Raw genomic sequence first — 19,642 nt, 5'->3', positions numbered from 1 at the left:
ACTTCATGTACCACAGATTTCACATAATATTACATAACAGACACTGATTTCCTTTCAGTACAACAAAGCAACATTCAGCCCTGGATTATTAAATACAAACTTTCACTGCAAATTGCAGTCCCAATAATTGATGGTGGTTTTTAATTAAAACAGGAAGTCTCTGGCAAAAAAAAAGCCCATTTAAAGTACTACATATTTGCTGTTTGTGTTTCGAAAATGTGATTAATTGGGGTTTTATCCTTTATTTGTAAAGAGCATAAAGTTGTAAAAATGAATAGTTGATTCAAATGTAGATGTTTCATTATTTATATATGTATGATTTCAACTTGCAATGCACATTAAAATATGATAAATATAAAAAAGTAATGGATACACAATCTGTGCACACTGTAAACTGCCTGAGTCAGCATGAAAGACCAACTCCAACACAAACCGGCTGGGATACAGTGCTGTGCTTTTATTGTGTTTTCTTAGAGTGCAATAAATCATTCACAACAAGTACAGTACTGGGTTTACCTGCAAAACAGAGATAGAAGCTACATTATTAAACAGTGCATCTCCACTTGTTCTGAATGGCAAATATTGCTGATCAGCCAACTGTTGTGGGTCATATGTTTGAGGGGTATTAATTTATTAAGGGCAACATAGTCAGAGATAGAAACCAAATAATCACATTAATGCCTCACCTCTTCACAATTTAAAATGCACTGCTTACTCAGATGCAAGTAAATTCAATTACATGACTTCTATTGACCCGGTTTAAAGCATTTCCACTTCACGGCAAACCTCCAGATCTCATACGTGTTATTTCTTAAACTCTTCATAAACTCATATATATAAAGAACTAGATTATGTCTCTAATTTCTCTCTAGTGACTTTAGACATACAGGAAGGAATAAATAGTTTGAGTTGCACAAATGCAATCTGAAATAGAAGAAGAGTTCAGTAATCTACTCATAACTTAAAATTACTTTAATATAAATTCCAGAAAAAATACAGATTTCTTTTGGAGGCAGGGGAACTTAAATATAACACCTTTAGTTGTTTCCAGATTGAAAGCGGTGCTTAATTGACTGTGTGCTCAGGGTCTATCAGGTGTTTCTGCTGCTGCAGTGGCTCGAGACCAGTGACCCATTTTCTGCTTCTCTTTGTAATTAATCTCTGTCAAGGAGAGCATTTTTACTTTCACTGGTATTCAGCAAGACTGGTATACTTCTTTGCTAAACAGGTAAAGTCATCATTATAATTGTGGAAATGCTTACGAAGTGGAACGAGGCTATATAGCATGAAGTTAGGTATATTGCAAATTATATTGTGCTCCTATAGCCCCCAAGCCATCACAAAATAGTTAAGCTTTAATTTGAAACGTATTTGAACCTCCTTGCCTTGAATTCCATACTTTTGTGGCACATCAGTGTCATCTGAACACACTATTTATTAATATAATAAAGTTGGGAGCTACTTGAAAATATGTTCTACATGTGGCAAAGAAGATAACTCTGTAATAAATCACAGTTTCAGACTATGGGAAAAAGAAGAGAGAAAAGTTCCTTAATCTGATGCCTGATTTCACTGTTCCTTCGCCCTGCGGTGTGCGTGGCTGGAGTTTTCTTGTAGCGTCTTTCCCTGCTTGGCTTTTGATCCGTCCTGCATAACCTGGATCTACCAGATCAAGAGGACAGAGTGAGTGTTTAATACGTCTTCATATAGCACTCATCTCTGTGAATGCACAGTTCAATAGCATAATAGAGATTCACTCAGATTAATCATGTTTAGTTTTTAACAAAAATTACTCTAAGTTTTTTAATATTAAAGAGCAGATTTATTTTTAAAGAAATATAAGCATGTTAAGAGACACCTCCAAATGACTTATACTTGCATACATAAGCTTATAATGTATACGAACACCTTGAGAAAAGTACAGTTCCGCTGAGTTAAACCACATCACTCGATCATGAACACAATCCATTGCTATCGTGTGTATTAAGGGGCAGCTGTATGGTAGAGATCACGGCACGCCACACCTTTCTAACACCAACACAAGCTTCCAATCTTCAATATCGAACAAAACGACAACCGGCACAAGACATAAACAAATTTATACAAAATCTTAAATAGCGTATGTCTCACTTAGAACACAGACACAAACGAAAAGAGGCATTCAAGTACAACAAGGCAAACCTGCAGGCCTATACAGTTGTCTGAAGCAGATTAACCATTTAATAGATCACAAGTTGTGCCTTTCCCATGTCAGGTTAGAAATACATAAAAAAGAAAGTGCCTGTTCATGTCCATTCTGATTCCTAGGGGGATGCCCGTATAAATATACCATACTACCAAAAGTATTGGGACAACAGGACTATGTATTTATTCCCACAGTGAATATTGTGTAGGGCACACAAGACAGAGAAAAAACTCTCATCTCTTCCTGATTTGTGCCTCCAGTTAATCCCAGAGATGTTCGTGGCAGTGAAATATGTTGGGCGAAATTCTCTGTGAAATCATACTGTATCTTCCCTCTCAGCTTCATGATTTACAGGCTTTCGGCCCACAACAATAGCACAGCAAAGCCAGCAGTACACTGTTGTATATTATTAGAATATGTCACCCTTAAAAAGAACAGCACAAAACCCATTGGTATCTTTGAAATGTGAGTGAATTTTGCATCCCTTGTTGCTTGTTAGGTTCTTTATATTAGTTTTAACAACAGTGATTTTAAAATATTCCTTCCAGGAAAACATTTTACACAAAGTAGGGTATGTCTTTACTAGGCTGACACACAACTATATAATTTTTGACCCTTACAGAACCTTAAAATATACATTTACACTTTCCTTTGAAGCCGTTAAGAACAGATAAAACTTAAGAAACTTCAAACTGTGCGGAAATGTGGACATTGTCATAACGAACTCAATCCCTCAGGCTTTATACTTCTGTGCTGGTCGATAATTCAAACATTTTCTCTCGTAAGTATAATTCTTGGCCCTTCAAAGCAGGCAATTATTATTTTTAAATATCTCTCACAGTCGAAGAACCCTTTGCCCACTAGCACATCAGCCTTCAGACCAGCCATTGAATCGTTAAATAACTATGCAAATCGGCCACTGTCCTTTACTGATTTGGTCTTATATACTTAATAGAGAGTCAATCTAATATATCGTATTAGCTGTAGTCACATTATATTGTGTTCAGTACACCTTGGATCTGGACACAGTATGGATTGTTAAATTCAGAGGGGTGTGTTGGCACATCCTAGAAAGATCAGTTGGAAAGATATTTACCGATTTCATTGCTCTCTGTTGCAGCTCTTCTTTAGAAAGTGGTTTTAAATCCTCGGGACCAGACTCTTCGTCGCTATCAAGAAGCAAACTGAAAAAGAGATGTCATTTCAAGGAAGAGCTAAGAAGGCAACGGTCTTTACATTATTAACAAACAAGTACTCGACTCTTATATATCGCTTTTGGCAGCAAAGTACAATTTGACTCATGAGGTGGAAATACAGATACATCCAGACTGTTTTCACATGATTTGTTTGTCGTCTAAGAGAGTCAGTGGAGCGAGCTGGCTGTACTGGCTTCTGTTACTGGTTTCTATAGACATGTATAAATAAGGAGAGAGAGAGATGTACAGAGAGAGAGGGGGAGAGAGGAGAGACTGACTTTCAGGGATCTTACGAAGGGCATAAGTTTGCATCTGAGGTCAACTTCAAAAAGAGTGGAGAAGCCGTTCAGTTGTGGAAAGACACACCAGAGTCAGTCCAAAGAGCAGTTCTCCACCTGCCCCAGCTTTGAGCAGGATGAATCAACCTCAATCTCCATGGAAAGCCTGTGAGGGAGTTATCTAATGCTGATGCGCAGAACTTTACACTCATGATTCCTTTTGTGAAGCATCTTGTGAGTTAAACCCAACCTTCAGGAATCAAACTGCCTGAAGACTGACAATCTGGACAGCTTCTCTGAAGAGGGCCTGCTCACGATCCCTACCTGCAGTGTGAGGAGCCCGACTCTGACGGGCGTGGGAGGCATTGGGTTAAAGGAGAAATGCTAATTCATTGAGGTGCTGTTCAGAGACTGCGGAGGTCCAGCCGGTTGCAAATAAATAATGAATCTCTGTGCTTGAGTTCCCGCAGAGCATGCTTTACTGCAGTCTTAATGACACAGCTGTTCAGAAACAAGGGCTCAATTAACGGATACGCTCTTATAACACGGTCTCACCACGGAGAAATGCTTATAGGGATAGATTTCAGATCACTCACTTATGAATGAAAGAACTGACTGACTGGCGGACAATCCTACTTTCAATGGGATGCAGACGCTGCACATTGATTGATTACCTTGTGGATGGGAGATGGACCTCACACTGTGGAATATCTGCAGGTGCTTTGAGACCCAGATATGCGAGGACAGACTCTGCACTTTCATCCTTCCTCTCAGCGGCCTGTAAGGCATCACACAGTATTTACATCAGAATATGTACAATGCACTATTGTTTATTGCCTATTTTGAGGATGCAGTTACTGTAGAGAAGTTCATATAATCCACAAGAAACATTATTTCAGAACGTCAACCTCGCCTTGTTTGTTTAACGAGGCAGATGAGAAGGTTAAATGTTTATAGAGCAGAACTTCCCAAATATTCTTGGTTGTGGAAAGGAAAGGAAAATAATCAGTGGCATGCTAAATTGCTTCATATTTCCCCCCTCCCCCCGTTTATTCGGTTTAATTTATTCTCCATTTCTTGTAGGTGCTGGTTTGTTCAACAACATAAATGCAGCTTCTCCAACGACTGGACCATGAGATCCGAAGAAGAAATGAACAAACAAGAATACGATCATTATTTCACCTGGTACTTCTGATAAGACCACACGGCCAGGAGTTCGCCGACTTTTTGTTCAACCACTCCCAGGTATGTGAGGATGTTCTCGTTAGTCACGCCGTCTGTCCATCCAAACGAGTGTTCGGAGGATGTGGTGTTCACCCCCGCCTTTACCGCCAGTTCTTGAACACCTGTGTTTGGAGGCAAATATCACTTTCGGCTTGGGTGGATACAAAAATATAAATGGAAAAGATATACGGATCAAAAATTACGATTTTAATTGATTGGTGTGATAAATCGGTGTGGCATTTCATTAAGGACACTAATTATCAGTCAGAACTACAGAACATTTCAATAAGCAGCTTTCTTGTGCTGTTCCCTCACACATTCCTCCATCAATGTCAGATTTCCATCAGACAAACTTCCTTCTCATGTTTCACCCTTTGCTTTCTTGTATATCCAACACTCCTAGCACTTAAACGTTTCCCAGATTAATGTGTGAACCATTTTCTTTGGGGATTGAAAGTGAAGGAATGTACTGTTATTAAAAGTAGTCAGGTCTGTGCATTTTTGTGGACGATGGAATATAAATTAACCTGCTTGTTCATGAGATATACCAGTGAGTATCAGCCGAGCACAAGATGTCTAAACAGGAATGCATGCACATTCACCTGCGTCAGACATTTCTGTGCAAAGTGCAATTTCAGACATTCGTCCTCAAGGGCTCTCGCTGTTGTTCTTAAATAGGAAACCCTGTGCTAATAATTGTACAGCTAGGGGAGGGAGAGTGAGTGAGTTTTTATTTTTTCTCCATGTGTACTACGATAGGTCACATTTAATTAGGCTTTTACTAGTCTGGAGTGAGACAGTAAGGATTCAGAGAGAAACTGGGACAGGACACAGGGGCTCAGAAAGTGCAGCTGCTCTTCTAAAAGTACCCCTGGAGAGGATACCATGGCAGCACATGTAACTTTCATTTATGTAGTTATTTTTTATTTTTTTATATATTGCCCTATTTTAATGTCACACACACTAGCAAACCAGCTATGATACTAGATTCTCCTGGGTTACAAAACACACACACACATATACATTCAGGGAGCACAAAAAAAACGTTCAAAAGGACGTGTGACATTTGCACATTTACTCCATACACATCAGCCCCGAACAGTATAGACAATATTACAGCACACACACCCGCTGTCCTGCCAGGTGTCAGTGGACCGCAACTCTCGTTATTGGTAGAAGATGGTGTGGTCTCTTGTCAACGGAGGTTGAGCTCCCGGAAGCCACATTCTTATGCATGTTGTTATTTTAATCACCGGACATATTCAGGGTGTGCACCAGAATGACATATAACCCAGAAAGTCTACACGTATGGAACGTTGGAAACTTTAAAGTCCTTTTCCAAGTCCCAATTTCGTGAGTGTGTAACAAAGTCCCCACTTGGATACTTGATTTCATTTGAGAGATATAATCAGTCAATCAGTCACACGGTGGAATCAATGAGATCCTTCAAGGACCAATGGTTGGAGACAGAGGCTTCATTAACTCTGCCCCCGGGAATCTCGAGCGAGATCAGCAGAAACCCAGCGATGTGTCTGTGTTGAGTTTCAGAGGCAGGAGGATAGATTTCAGGAGCGATTGAACGCGCTTTTCAAACTCAAACGGAAGCTGAGATGACAAAGCGATTGCTGACTATCTAAACAATTACAAACACATAGTAATCTGGGGGTCATGTTCATTGCTTTCCTGGATTTAAAACAAAAAGCTGTCACTTATTTTAATCATAACATGTACTCCACATAAACACATGATATGGAGATTGTAAAGCGTGTGATTGTTTACGTGGCATGCTTGAATTAACCTTTTATGGTCAATGTTTTAAAACACACTGCGTACCTGTTTTGACCAGAGCTAAAACCTTCTCATATTCCTCCACATCTGTTTTATATCTGCTGGAGGCCTCAGTAGTGTCGTGCAGGTTAATTTCCAGTGCTTTCATAATGTCCTTATGCTCCTGGCTTACTAAGAAATCTTGGTCTCTCTGAAGCTCGATATTCAATTTGAGCTGAAAGAACAAAATCAAGAAACATTCAGTAATGACGATAAACCTCGACTCCTCCTGAGGATCACAGTTATTTCTTTGACATGTCTTACCATACGGCCTTGTCTGCTTCAGCATTCTGAGTTTCAGTTGTTTTTAGGTGCTCGGTAAATAAGACAATTTAATACCAAGCCGTGTCAAATTATTTCATGTTTTGAAGTCGAAGGTGGGGGGGGTTAGCAATGGAGTCACGTCACTTCAAAATAAATGCAGTTTAAACTTTCGAATAAGTAGAAATGTAACAGTATTGATTGGCACACACACGCACACACACACTCAATGGCAATTTCAAGCAGAGAGAATATCCAATTTACAATGAAACCCTAGAGACAGCAGCTGAACTGCACCAGGCATTTCTGCTGACCATGCAGTGATTTATCCCGTCTATTCAGTAACTGAAATGTTTTAATTAGCTTCATTTCTGTCGAGTAGATGCTTGAATTACTGCTACAAAAGGACACCTGCTGAAGAAAACAGCTTTGCTTCTGACTAGACAAAACTGAACATGTTTTTCCCCCAGTTCTTATTAAAGTACTACTGTAATGACATTTAGGTTGAGTCACTGTGAGGCAAATGAACACTCGGTAGATAATAAGAATTGATAGTACCTGTTCAATATCTTCCTCAATATCTTCAATATCACTTGTCTGCTCCGTGACATAGTTAAAGAGCGCAAAGTTCAGATCCTCCCCTTAAAAACACATTCAATGCATCATTAACAACACTGTGAGAAAGGCTGAGGTGAGGTCAGGCGAGACTCAAATGTAAACACACCTGGATCTTCTGTACACTTGGAGTCCTTAACAAATCACTTTTTCTAATATTTCATCTCAAAAAGCATTTTAACAGCAAGGAAATTCCTCTAACACTAGTTTTTTTGTCGGTATATGAAATCATGGGCTGGAGCAAATTAAAACGTTGAAAGTTGAAACGTCACAGTCGTACCCTATCGCTGTTTGAATTGAGACGGAGCACAGAGCTGCACTTTCACAGGAGGGTCAATGTCTTGATTTAGTCTCGCCCCAAGTCCGAAAAGTACCATTTATGTCCAATATCAGCTAAGGAATATATGATTACGATTACGTTTATTATGTATGTATGTTTAGTATAGACTATGCTTCTATGGACAGGATATTAATGAAAATTAAATACATGTGACCTGAATATTACAGGATGGGTAAGTACAAACATACAGAAAGCTTGAGAGTATGAAACTGTAAAACACAGCATAAGTCAAGTTTTGTTAACACTTTATAATAATGTGCTGCTTATCAATGTGTTATGTATGATCTATAAATATTTAATAGATTAATTAATCTATTACTATATAGATTACTAATGCATTATAAATGAGTTATAACAACACATGGAATGGCCGCAAAGTCAAACAGGTAGCTAAAACATGTCCCTCTTATAAAAACATTAATAATCCTAAAGTGAAAATTTATTGTATGAAAGCAGTAGTGAAGAGGGACACTTTTTAGATACCGGTTTGTTACAATGTCATGGGTTGCTATAACCATAACTGGTTTATAATGCATCAAGGATACTTAATAAAGTATTTATTAATCCTCTATGTTTAAATGCTTAAATCATGAATAACACATTAATAAGTAGCTCCTTTTTATAAAGTGTTAGCCACGTTTTTAAGGTCAATTATCTATTCACAAAAAGCAACATAAATACTCCTGGAGTTTAGCTTCATCAGAGACTAACACTTACTCTCCACGTAGACATTGAAGAACAATTCCGCATCGAAGTCTGGGAAGTCCTTTTCCTCCAGTATTTCTCGCTGGTCCAGGGATTTTCGTATCAGCTCCTTCAGTCTCTCTTGCTCCTCTCCCAGGAAGACGATGGATCTACGCCGGTGCTCGGTCAGCCGGCGGCCCTGTCTCTCGGTGTCGCCCTCGGCCACGGCCTCTTTAAACACCGGGCTGACGATGGTGGACTTCCTTCTGCTGGCTACCACGTAAAATAGAGATCACATACCATGCTAATAGGAGAAGTCCACTATGGATGCCATTCATCATTTTAAACTACATCTTCTAACAATAAGGAAGCAGTAATTTCAGTATAATTATGATTGACGAAGTTTTAATTTCAACTTAAATAGTTTTAATTAAAGATTTACTATCATTTCTTTAATGTTCTTTACTTTTTAACTCAATTTTCATGGCACATTGAACTGCCATAATGCTTTCAATTGAATTTCCTCAAACTGCTGGTCGCATGTCCTTTGTGATGGAAAGTCACATTTATTTCTGTCTATTCCCAGCAGACATCTTTCCATGCTTCTTTATATATATTCACATCATCATTGTGTGTGTACTGTAGGTCTAGACAGTTGGGTTCACAGCTTTACAGTCACAGCACAGAAGCTCTCAGTTGTGAGGTCACTTCGGCCTCAATCAAGTCAAAGCGCACCAGAAGGAAGATAAAACATTTGGCAAGTAAAAAAATATGAGTGTAGATGTTTTATTATGTATGTATGTATTTGTTTGTTTGTGAATTTAATTTGTATTTTGTGAAAGCCAGTACAGATGGATTTGGAGAAAAAACACTGACTAGACATTCTTCCAATTTGCTAATTATAAACCATTTCTTTGTGTCTGTCTGGTCTTTCAATACATATTTTGTTTTCAAGACTTTCTGGATATTAAAGTCTTTGTTATGACACATTTTGTAAAAATACTAGTGACCTCACCTGACAATAAGAGCACAGCAAGGAAGCATCTGGTTCGGTAACAGTACTATCGAGCTGAAAATGAATGCCTGCCAGTTTTCACCTCAGTCTGGGTAGGCCCTTATTGTGGCGCTCACATTATGAAAGGTTTGGGAATCCGTCAGTTAGCTCAGACAGGGGCCAGTATATAACATTACACGTGATAGAGAGCGGACACATGCTTGGACACAGTACAACAGAAGAAAAGACATTAGAGGAAGTAATACATCTCTTGTATATAACAATTAACAATGTGTTCAGATGGCTTGTTCAAATGTTCAAAAAGTATAACATGTGAGAGTATTACAAACAAAGTAATTCGATATTTTAATAATAATAATAATAATAATAATAATAATAATAATAATTACCATCACCATACCATAATCATGATCATAATCTTAAATCTTGTAAATTTAAATCTTCTACATTCATAACTATTTTATTCTAATCAGACTTGGTAATATTCTGTTTCTCCTGGCAAGGTCATGGCTGTGAGCACTAACGGATGCAGTCCGGTGCTTATGGGTATATAAACACATTCAGAAGCAGTTGATGGACACACATCCCATGAAGTCCTTCATTTAACATTTATGAGTCATTTCCATACCACATATGAAGAAAACATCCTAAAATATAGTTTGTTTCCATACGGGATGGCCTCTGTATATTCTGACCAGAGCAACATGACTTCTGAGTATTAATTAACAAAATAATGCCTTTCTTTTATTGAGTATATTATTGGAGTATGTCAAATGTAATAAAAACACACATTATATAAGTGGCATCCTGTCAAATGCAGATTAGCGTCTTGCCAAGTGTCCGTATTGCTGTATGTTTTGGAGGCGAATTCTCTGCTGGCTGTGATATTGATGGCTTTCATTCGTCTTCCCCCCACTTAGTAAAATAGTGAATACATGATAACATAAATAAATGGTGACTCTATAACATACCGGAGACAGTTTCTGTCTGAGTCTGTCTGAGGAATGTAGAGAGAATGTAGTCTCTTAAAATGATTTAATAGATTTGTTAAGTAATATGTGTTTTCAATTACCAGCATTTAGTTCTTGGTTATATAAATGTTTTATTTAATATGTTGATTGCTTAAACCAACCAGACAGCACTTGACTTTATTGAGGAGGAAAATACTGTGGTTTTATGACACTATGTTTCTTACAGCGGTTCCGAAATGTCAGGGCTTTCAATAACGGCCATTTTGGGTTGAGTAAAGGGTATTGTTTTTCATCTTAATATTATTCATCTCTCCTTTTTCCTGTTATTTAACTCAAACCAGGTTTGGCCAATTTCCGTTTCTAACGTTGATCATGACAATCTACCTATCTGTCCTATTTATCTATTGATCTATCGAACTAGCCATCTATCTATCAGCCTCTCCTTCTCCATCTCTCAATATATCTATCTACAAACATACACCTATAGGGTTTTAATATAATAATTAAACGCCACCAAAGCCCCAGATCTCTATACTTTTTGCCGCAGTACCTGTTTCCCAAAGACGTCTCCTGTCATCCTCCGCGCTCCCTTCATCCCTCTTGTTGTCCACTCTGCCCCTTCTTGGCCGGCTCATCCCTTTCTTCTTATTCTCCTTTTCAATGATTTCATTGATTTTCTCAACGGCATCTTCATATCTGTTGAGTGTCACCTTGTGTTCAATCCTGCGTTCATTCTCCTTGGCCTCTGTTATGAATCGGTACAGGCAAGGGCGTCACGTCGGTCCACAAACAAACACAAGAAAATACAATCAATTAATACATACATTACTAAATCAGGGAGCTTTAAAGGGGGCAAAATGTCTGAGAATGGGAACATTTAAGAACAACAAATCGCCAAATATCAATGACCGCTGCAAAAAAGTCAAGGGGCAGCTGGTGAGAGGGACTATTGTGTTGTTTCAGATGCCTCCCGTCAGTACCAGTGAATGCTTGCTAAATTAAATGCAATAGGCAGGTACCGAATATCAGCTCTGCTTCAATAGAACAAAACAAAACAAAACCAAAAAGGTTTTAAGGTTTTTTTAAGGTTTAAACCCCCAAGGTTTTAAGGAGATCTCCGAGCACGTCTCGCAAGTTTAGTCTGAAATAGCCCACGCTGAAAGCTGATTATCCAGACCTTTCTGAGCCCCAGGACAAAACGTTACTTCAGAGAAAGCTATTTTTTCATATCTGGGGGTAATAATAATGTGTTTCCCTTTAATCTGAGTCGAAATGATTTCTCTTACAGAGGTTAAAACAACAGGTGGGCACTTTATTAAAAAAGAGAAAAGGAGAAGTGACAGGCTAAAGGGCAACAATGTAAATAAATCTGTAAAAGTGTGTGTATTCGGGGAGAGATACAGGGATGTAGGAATACGTACTTAAATGTACTCTTGTGAAGTGGAACATCTAATCTTACAAACCCCAAATAAAAGAAAGATTGCCAGATATTAGGCTACCTTACTGGAATACATCAAATTATTTTAGATGGACATCTTTTCAACCCACCAGAGGTTTTAGGTAGACTCTACGCGACAGCTTACAGCTTTTACAGCTCTAACACACAGCCACTGATCAAGTATATCCCAGTGGGAAGCATTGACAAGAGACCAGACGGACTCCAGCATCGAGATCGCACACAAATCAACACTACCATGAGGGCGAGTATTTGAGTAAGGGCTTTTCAAGTGACTGGGGTGCATGTGTTTTGTTTTGTATCCACTGTAGACTTTCGAGTTGAGTGCATTGTTGACATGCTTCCAACGCCTTTGTGATTGTGTCTGCAAGTATCACTGGACATAAACACTTCAGCAACTGGGATACAGCTTATAACTGAGCAGAAGGAAACGTGTCAGTTCACCTACCGAGTTTCTCCTTGGCGTTGAGAAACTCTTGGTCCGGTTCCCTTTCTTTGCGCTTCTCCTGCAGGAAGCGTTTGACCTTGCGGGCGTGGTTGAGCTCTCTCCGGATCTCCCTCATCTCTGCGTTGTACTGCTCCACATCTTTCTCTTGTTGGTCTCGAACGCGTATGATTTTTGCCTGGGCCTCTTCTCTGTGAAAACAAACAAGGGTTGTAGCTAATTAAAATGCAGACACATTTGGATTAAAATAGGTTATCCAGGTCTCTCTAACTCACCAATCATTGGAAACCTTGAACACGTGGACATTGTGACTAATTAAGCAATTAAAAATCTGGATAAGTCAAAAACCTGTAGGTCCCGTGGACCTGCAGGACCAGGGTTGGACACCTTTGAACTAGAAGATCCAAAGAAGGAGTGATGTTTTTAAGCAGGAGGGAGAAATCCTAAAATACCTTGTGTGGTAGAATTCGTTTGCCTCGTTAAGAACTTCTCCTGATTTTATTCGGTTTTCCTGGACTTTCTGTAGAAGTACAGAGGAATGTCAATGTTAGCAGATTAAATGTGCCTCTATTAGTTTTCATTTCATTTATCAAGTACGAACCGGTAAACACTTGATTTATTATGACATTCTTTAAACTTATTACTCACCTATTGTCAACGAATAACCAAAAATAGAACACAGTGGCTTTGCACACTCACCACATAAAGCTTATTGTACAGCTGCTGAAACTTCCCTTTCTCCCCCCGCATGGTTTGGATTTCTTCACGGAGGCTGGAATTGCTGGATAATAAAGAACCGAACTTACCGTTTGCCTGGAGGATTCAAAACAAGAAGAAAATCAAGAAGGCTTAATAGAACAGAATCAAATATTATACGGCAGGAGGGTACATCCGAAGACACTCATCATCCGTTATTCCTGGTGACAAACAAACAAACAAACAACAAAAACAGCATGGCGAAAATGTAATTGACTTTTACTCATTCTGAGAATCCCCTGTTGTCAGGAGTCACGGTGTTAAAGAGGTGAGAACAATATTCATTTTCTTTCTCTGCCAATAAGTCGTCTTATCAAAAAGAATCAGTTGTGTTGCGAATGATTTCAGGAACCCTGTCGCACGTCTCATCTTCAACAGGGGAAATTGTTGGTAGTATTCATAACACAGAAAATAAGATGCATCCAAAAACAGAGATATAAAGATATAATGTATCAAAAGCGATGCATGTAAAAGCAAGAGACACAGAAGGCAGTCGTGGTTGGGTCTATATTAATAGGCCAGGCCTCGGGGATGACCTTGGTTGACTGTGCAGCCTGTCACATGTTGGGTTAAATCACAGGACACTAATTGCTCAGGAAAATCAAGTGTCATGAAAGACGATGAATTGACCGTGTGAATATTAAATTCTCCCCACATGAACAGCTTTGTCATGCTTTATGGAGAGGGATGAAGCCAATGAATCTCTGTGAAAAGTTGCCAGGTTCATATTCCAGTTTTTCTCAGTTCCTTAAGTGATTCAGGTTGCGGTTCCCTTTTGCCCACATAGGGAATGATGTCCGGAAATAAATAAAAATAATCTTATAATTAAAGTAATAACCCGAAGTTGATTAAACAGAAATCGACCTCTTTCCAATTTGGCGAGATTAACATGAGCGAGTAAAATCAACCGATCAATCAATAAATACAATCACGGGACGCTTAATTCTTCAGGAGGATCTCGACAGCAGAAAATAAAGAAATAAACATAATAAAGAAAAATACGACTCAACCTGTGCTAGCTGGTCTGTTAGCCGACGGACTTTCCTGCTGGGATCTTCTTTCAAGGCATTGGCTTTTCTTTCTTTCTCTAGCTTTCTCTGAACTTCTTTAATCTGTAGTGAAGCAGAGAACATTTTAACGAGCAAAAAACAAGTATCTAAATGTCAATCAATAGTTTAAGTAAATTATTATCAAGATCAACATCTCATCCTGTGCAGCATTACACTCTTGAGAAAGTCATACCCATGCAAAGCAGGGTATTGTAGAAGAGTTCCAGAGAAAGTGCTTTTTATTATTTTTATGTATTATTAACAACTTTGGAGCCATAAAGGTAAAACACATTCCATAAAACATCACAAAACATTCTCTGCGCCTCCATTTAAGTAAATATTGAATTTCCCGTTAACCATAATTTGACTGCAAACATAACCGTGCAGACATAATCAAATAAAATACAGAGAAGGGATGCCAGACTGCGTGGCGACACGGAGCGGTACCTGAAGAAAAAGATCAATACTCTCACTTTTCTTATTTTTCTACCTCCGTTGAATTTGTCTAAAAGGATCAATAAGAAGTGAAGGGGGAAGTTTCCAAAAAAGTGATTTTGTTTTCGCGCTTTTAGCTCGAGAGCATGATTTATTATGAGCTGCTTTTCAATTAGGGTGTGAAATAAATAATGTGGGAGGGTGGGGAGGAGGGGAAAAAGGTTTCCGCCATTTGAGTCTTTAAAGATCAAGAAAATCCTCCTGCTGCCAGCAGTGGAATACTAATATTATTGTTCATGATGGTGGCATGCAAATCTGTTTATAAAGAACATCTTTATGTGCAACTACACACCCCGCCCTTACAGTTATGGATTATTTATTATTCAATATAACACATTGATGTTTTAGCACCAATTATATGGACTTATATGAACACACATTTTCATTACTTCTGTGTGTGTGTATTGATTTTGCTCAGACGCTTTGGATGCATCACCGGTGTAATTAAACAGTCTCAGCAGCCTCTTCCTCTTGTGTCGCATTCACAGCTGCCTTCAAGGGGCAAAAATATCACCTGTCCGAAACTTAGAATAGGCGACGCGGTCTGGGAGTCGGAAAATTTAAATTCATGAATCAAAGAGAACGAAATGTGTTCACGTGCCAGTGGAGAGGAAAACCGCTTGAGAGGGAGGAGGGATATGCTGGGATCAGCTGAGGGTTAAAGTCCGCTGTGGGGGTAGTCAGGTAGAAATAAAACCAAGCACTCATAGAAACACACAAGTGGACATAAGCATTCGATCAGGGCTGGAGCCGGTGCTTGAAAGGGGCTGGTACAAACATTTGGGTACAAACATTATAAACATGTGGGTACCGCCGCTTCTCAGTTTGAGCAGACTTATCAGGCCCTTACAAGCAATTACACCTGCGCACAAGACCTGCCAGGGGGTTTCAGAGCCCGAGCAGGAGCGGACAACCTGAGGCCGTGGGGTCTGGAGCAAGCAGGGGCGACGCAGGCTTTCGTTTCCTGTTACGTGTATTTTTTGCGGTTTTGCAGATTCGATTATTTGTCTGTTAGGAGTGAACTGCACAGACAATGCACTCTGTCACACACTGGGCATCTATACACCACATTTCAAAGTCCATCTGTTCTTGTGAAGCTCAGTGCCTCTTATAGCTACAGGCCCTGTGGCAGACTGGACGTATTTCAATCTCAGGACATAGCTTTTGTCCATGTCATACTTTGGTCTCCCTGCACAGGCAAAGTGACACATACCTCTCTTTCAAGGGTGGAAAGTGTTTTGTTTTCATCTGCAATTTGCTCGTCGATGTCTTCGCTCTTCTCGACCAGAGATTTCAACGCAACTGTCATCTTGTGATCCTGGGACTCCTTGCCACGGCTCCCGGCCCCCTGGAGCCTGATCGAGATCTCGTCCCTTTCGGCGTCAAGCTGCCGAATCAGATCTCTGTAAATTATATGAGAGCATTTAACATTACATGAGAAAAGCACCACGTCCATCTATAATAACCTCAGGTCTGAGATTGCTAACAGTGCTGTTTTTGAGATACACTCAAACAATAATTATCAATCAGAGGGAATGCGCACTTCAAAAGTTATCATTTTACTATTTTAAGTATTTAGGAAGTTGTTTCTGGCTGTAGATAAATGACCTTGTTAGGAAAAAATGCAGTGAGCACAAATGGCTGATATGCAAATGTATTTCTTTACTGTTATCATCCATCAAAGACAGGGCATCATAAAGTGAGTAAACTAAATATGAAATTCAATGGCTAAAAAGTGGCCTATGAATGAATGGATGGGCAGACAGACCGGCCTCAAATTATGCAGGGGAAACACTTGCGTCGTTTGAAGTGAAAGAGAAAACGGCATAAATGTATCTGTCAGAATTATGCTTTAAGTTAGTCACACAGGCAGTCAAGCACCTTGAATCACATAACCCTGTACATGAGGACAAGTTCTATTCTGCCACTGAAAGAAAGTTTGGTTGTGGTTTTCGTGGGCAGGAGGATGTTGGGGTGACACACATCACTTGAAGTTAAGTAATATTTTCTTGGGATTGAATAGGTTGGGGAGGACTATATGACAGGGTTATATAAGGCGTCTAGGCAAGGGGTGAGGGATAGGGGTCCAAGATAATTGATCTGAGGACGAGGGCAGCACCTATGACACCACAGCCCTCTTGGCTGAGATGTGGGTCTGTCTGTGGTCCTCCAGTGACACCTCTTATTAGTTTAATTGGCCGAGGAAAATCAGGGCAGAGCACTGGATCAGAAAACACCCTGTCACCCCCCACTGTCCCGTGACTTACAGCTGTGAAGTGATTATTTTAAATGGGCATGAGAGGGCAGGGAGAAACGTCTACTGGGGGGAACCAACACAAAGCAACAACAAAGCCTGCAGTGATATTGTGAATTAAAAGAGAGAGTTTAAAATATACCTTTGCTTTCGGACCGTGTCCTGAGACTCTTTCTCCTCGGCCTTCCTTTGTCCCTCGAGTTTGTGATAGGTGCGTTGGAGTGAAATTAAATCATTTTCCCCTGAATTTAAGGGAAATTAAAATATTTTCTTAGAGTAATTGACATAGTTATTCATAAGTTATTAAAATACAGGTACTACTTACAATGGAAGCTTACCAAGTCAAGAAACTTAACAGAAAAGGAAAACTGTCATATAACAACAACTATAACATTCGTATTACTACTACTATGAAGAAAAACAGCAACAAAACATAGACATTGAGTTCATTATTCTGTATTAAAACAGTACTAATCAATAAAACATGTTTTATGCAATGGGATATTTTAGCAAAGCTTAATATGGATATCACAAAATGTGTGGCAGTTTAAAAATATTACAATAATTAATATATCATAGGGCATCTATTATGATATTACAACGACATCAGAAGGAGCTCAAAATGTGATGGAGACGGAACAGATAAAGACTTTCATTTCAAAGTATCCTCTCTCCCAAGGGAAGTGCAAGGATGTACAGATAACAAACCTGAATACATTATTGACAAGTTATTTATAGCTGAGGGGTTGTATTGCATCACCTCCAAGATATATGCAGTGTAAATCATGAATGTATTATATATAAAGCATATCAATTACAGATTTCATATTTACTAAATAGGGAACATCTACACTTGGAACAGAGACTTCTGCGAATTTCCTGTCTAGCTAAAGTGTTTTTTAGTTTGGAGAGAGACAAAGGGACAGTCAGTCAGGGCTGCTCTACAAACTGTCAGGGAGTCACACATATGTAGCTTAAAAAGAATAGAAAATTATTGTCTCACATAGCATAGATGTATCCGAATTAACGGCCTGAAAAAAATGAAAAAGATGTCCATACTAGACCATACTGAGATGTGGCAGAGGACTTTATTTCACGATAAGGAAGGGAGTCAACGACCCGCCGCCTGACGAACTTCACACAAACACGCAGATGTCCTGATAGCAAAGGACTTTTTATTTTTCCTCCTCTGAAGTTCCCAGCTCCTCGGGCTTCTATACACTTTTACACATTATTCTCAAGGGTCCGTGCCTTGAATCTGCACACTGGAAGCATATTGATCGAGCTGTTTGTTTGTGGGTTAATTAACTACTTAATTAGTGGTTTCATTTTGTAAACACGGCTTTACAATATTATGTATATTGGCTAAAGAAAAAATGTTGACACAAATGATGTCTATTCTACAACAATAATACTGCTACTTGTACTACTACCACTTTGTTTCTTTTTAAGATATTGTTCATGAGAGGGATATTTATTTCCAGTAAATGCCCTTAAATTCCTTTATTGATGCTAAGGCACAATAATAAGGGATCAATCCAGTAGTTCAGATGGATTTTACTACAGTGGTCTTTTGGTTACCAGTCAATCGGAGGCGACTCAGTCCATTTATAGATCACACGGTGTTGTTCTACTGAGTTAAGTCTTCTTGCGACTCCAACACAATTACTTGCAATTCTTATTCTGATTATTATGACATTTATTTCTGGGAAGAATGAAAAACCAAATAGCCCAACATTTGTACCTTCATTGTCGCTGTCAGCATCATTGTTACTGTATCTGTTTCCAGTTGAAGGTTTTCCAGAAAAGCCTTCAATAAAAAATAAAGAATAACAAAACACACACACACTTATATATTTTGAGACCATTATATAACATGAATTGACTCGCATGCTGTTCACTCAATTAATTCCCCACAATATATACTATGACTCCTGGGCTGATTCTTGCTAAGCCATAAGCCAAGCCTCAGCAGGGAGTTGTTTACCAGTCAGAAAACACTGATTAAAAGTCATCTTTATTTAATATTCTCATTCGTCTCCACATTCACATCCCGAATTCTGACGTTTGTGGTGCTATATAAAGAGATTTTGCAGGATCATTTTAATTTAAAAATCACGCGTGCGTTCTTCTCGCAGTGCTGATATTTGAGATGCTGTTTTAATTTCCTCAGAGAGTTTTTCTGCAGTGCACTTCTGGAGTACAGTAAGCACACCCGAAGACAGAACAGCATACGTGTACGTTGTAATTCTCAATAAACAGACAAGCTCAAATTCCAGGAGATATGCTAACACAAATCATGACACAAATCACTGTACACATCCCCCTCCCGGCAGGACAACGTGTCGGAGAAACCTACCTGCTTCTGTCTTTGATGAAATTGTTTTTTTGTTAGGCTTCACCATTTTCCCTCGATACAAGGTCCAAATTTGGGGATTGCCGAGTATTGACAATCAAATACACATATTTGAAATACACTCTTTTAAATTCCCTATTCTATCTCTTTGTCCAAACTTCTGTCAGAACTAATGACACCAGAGAATCTGCACATAGAGAGCACATAACCCTGAGAGCAGAGAAAGACACATGAA

The 19,642-nt window shown here is 39.0% G+C and overlaps 1 protein-coding gene across 1 annotated transcript; it reads right to left on the bottom strand.

Moving 5' to 3' along the window:
- Positions 1 to 437: 437 nt before the first annotated feature.
- On the bottom strand, positions 438 to 19,642 carry LOC136715799 (coiled-coil domain-containing protein 63-like). The gene is made up of 16 exons (XM_066693181.1): positions 19,411 to 19,642; positions 18,796 to 18,861; positions 17,194 to 17,293; positions 16,011 to 16,200; positions 14,264 to 14,365; positions 13,197 to 13,310; positions 12,950 to 13,017; positions 12,501 to 12,688; positions 11,147 to 11,341; positions 8,644 to 8,883; positions 7,530 to 7,612; positions 6,717 to 6,885; positions 4,842 to 5,005; positions 4,334 to 4,437; positions 3,282 to 3,369; positions 438 to 1,662 (listed from the first exon to the last, which is right to left on the bottom strand). Exons 1-16 carry the CDS (start codon positions 19,454 to 19,456, stop codon positions 1,570 to 1,572), a joined length of 2,010 nt encoding a protein of 669 aa, XP_066549278.1. The 5' UTR covers positions 19,457 to 19,642; the 3' UTR covers positions 438 to 1,569.

This window comes from Amia ocellicauda, chromosome 20 (assembly GCF_036373705.1).
Source record: "Amia ocellicauda isolate fAmiCal2 chromosome 20, fAmiCal2.hap1, whole genome shotgun sequence".
Lineage (NCBI taxonomy): Eukaryota > Metazoa > Chordata > Actinopteri > Amiiformes > Amiidae > Amia > Amia ocellicauda.
The sequence above is the reverse complement of the archived record's forward strand: the minus strand, read 5'-3'. Positions and strand labels throughout refer to the sequence as shown.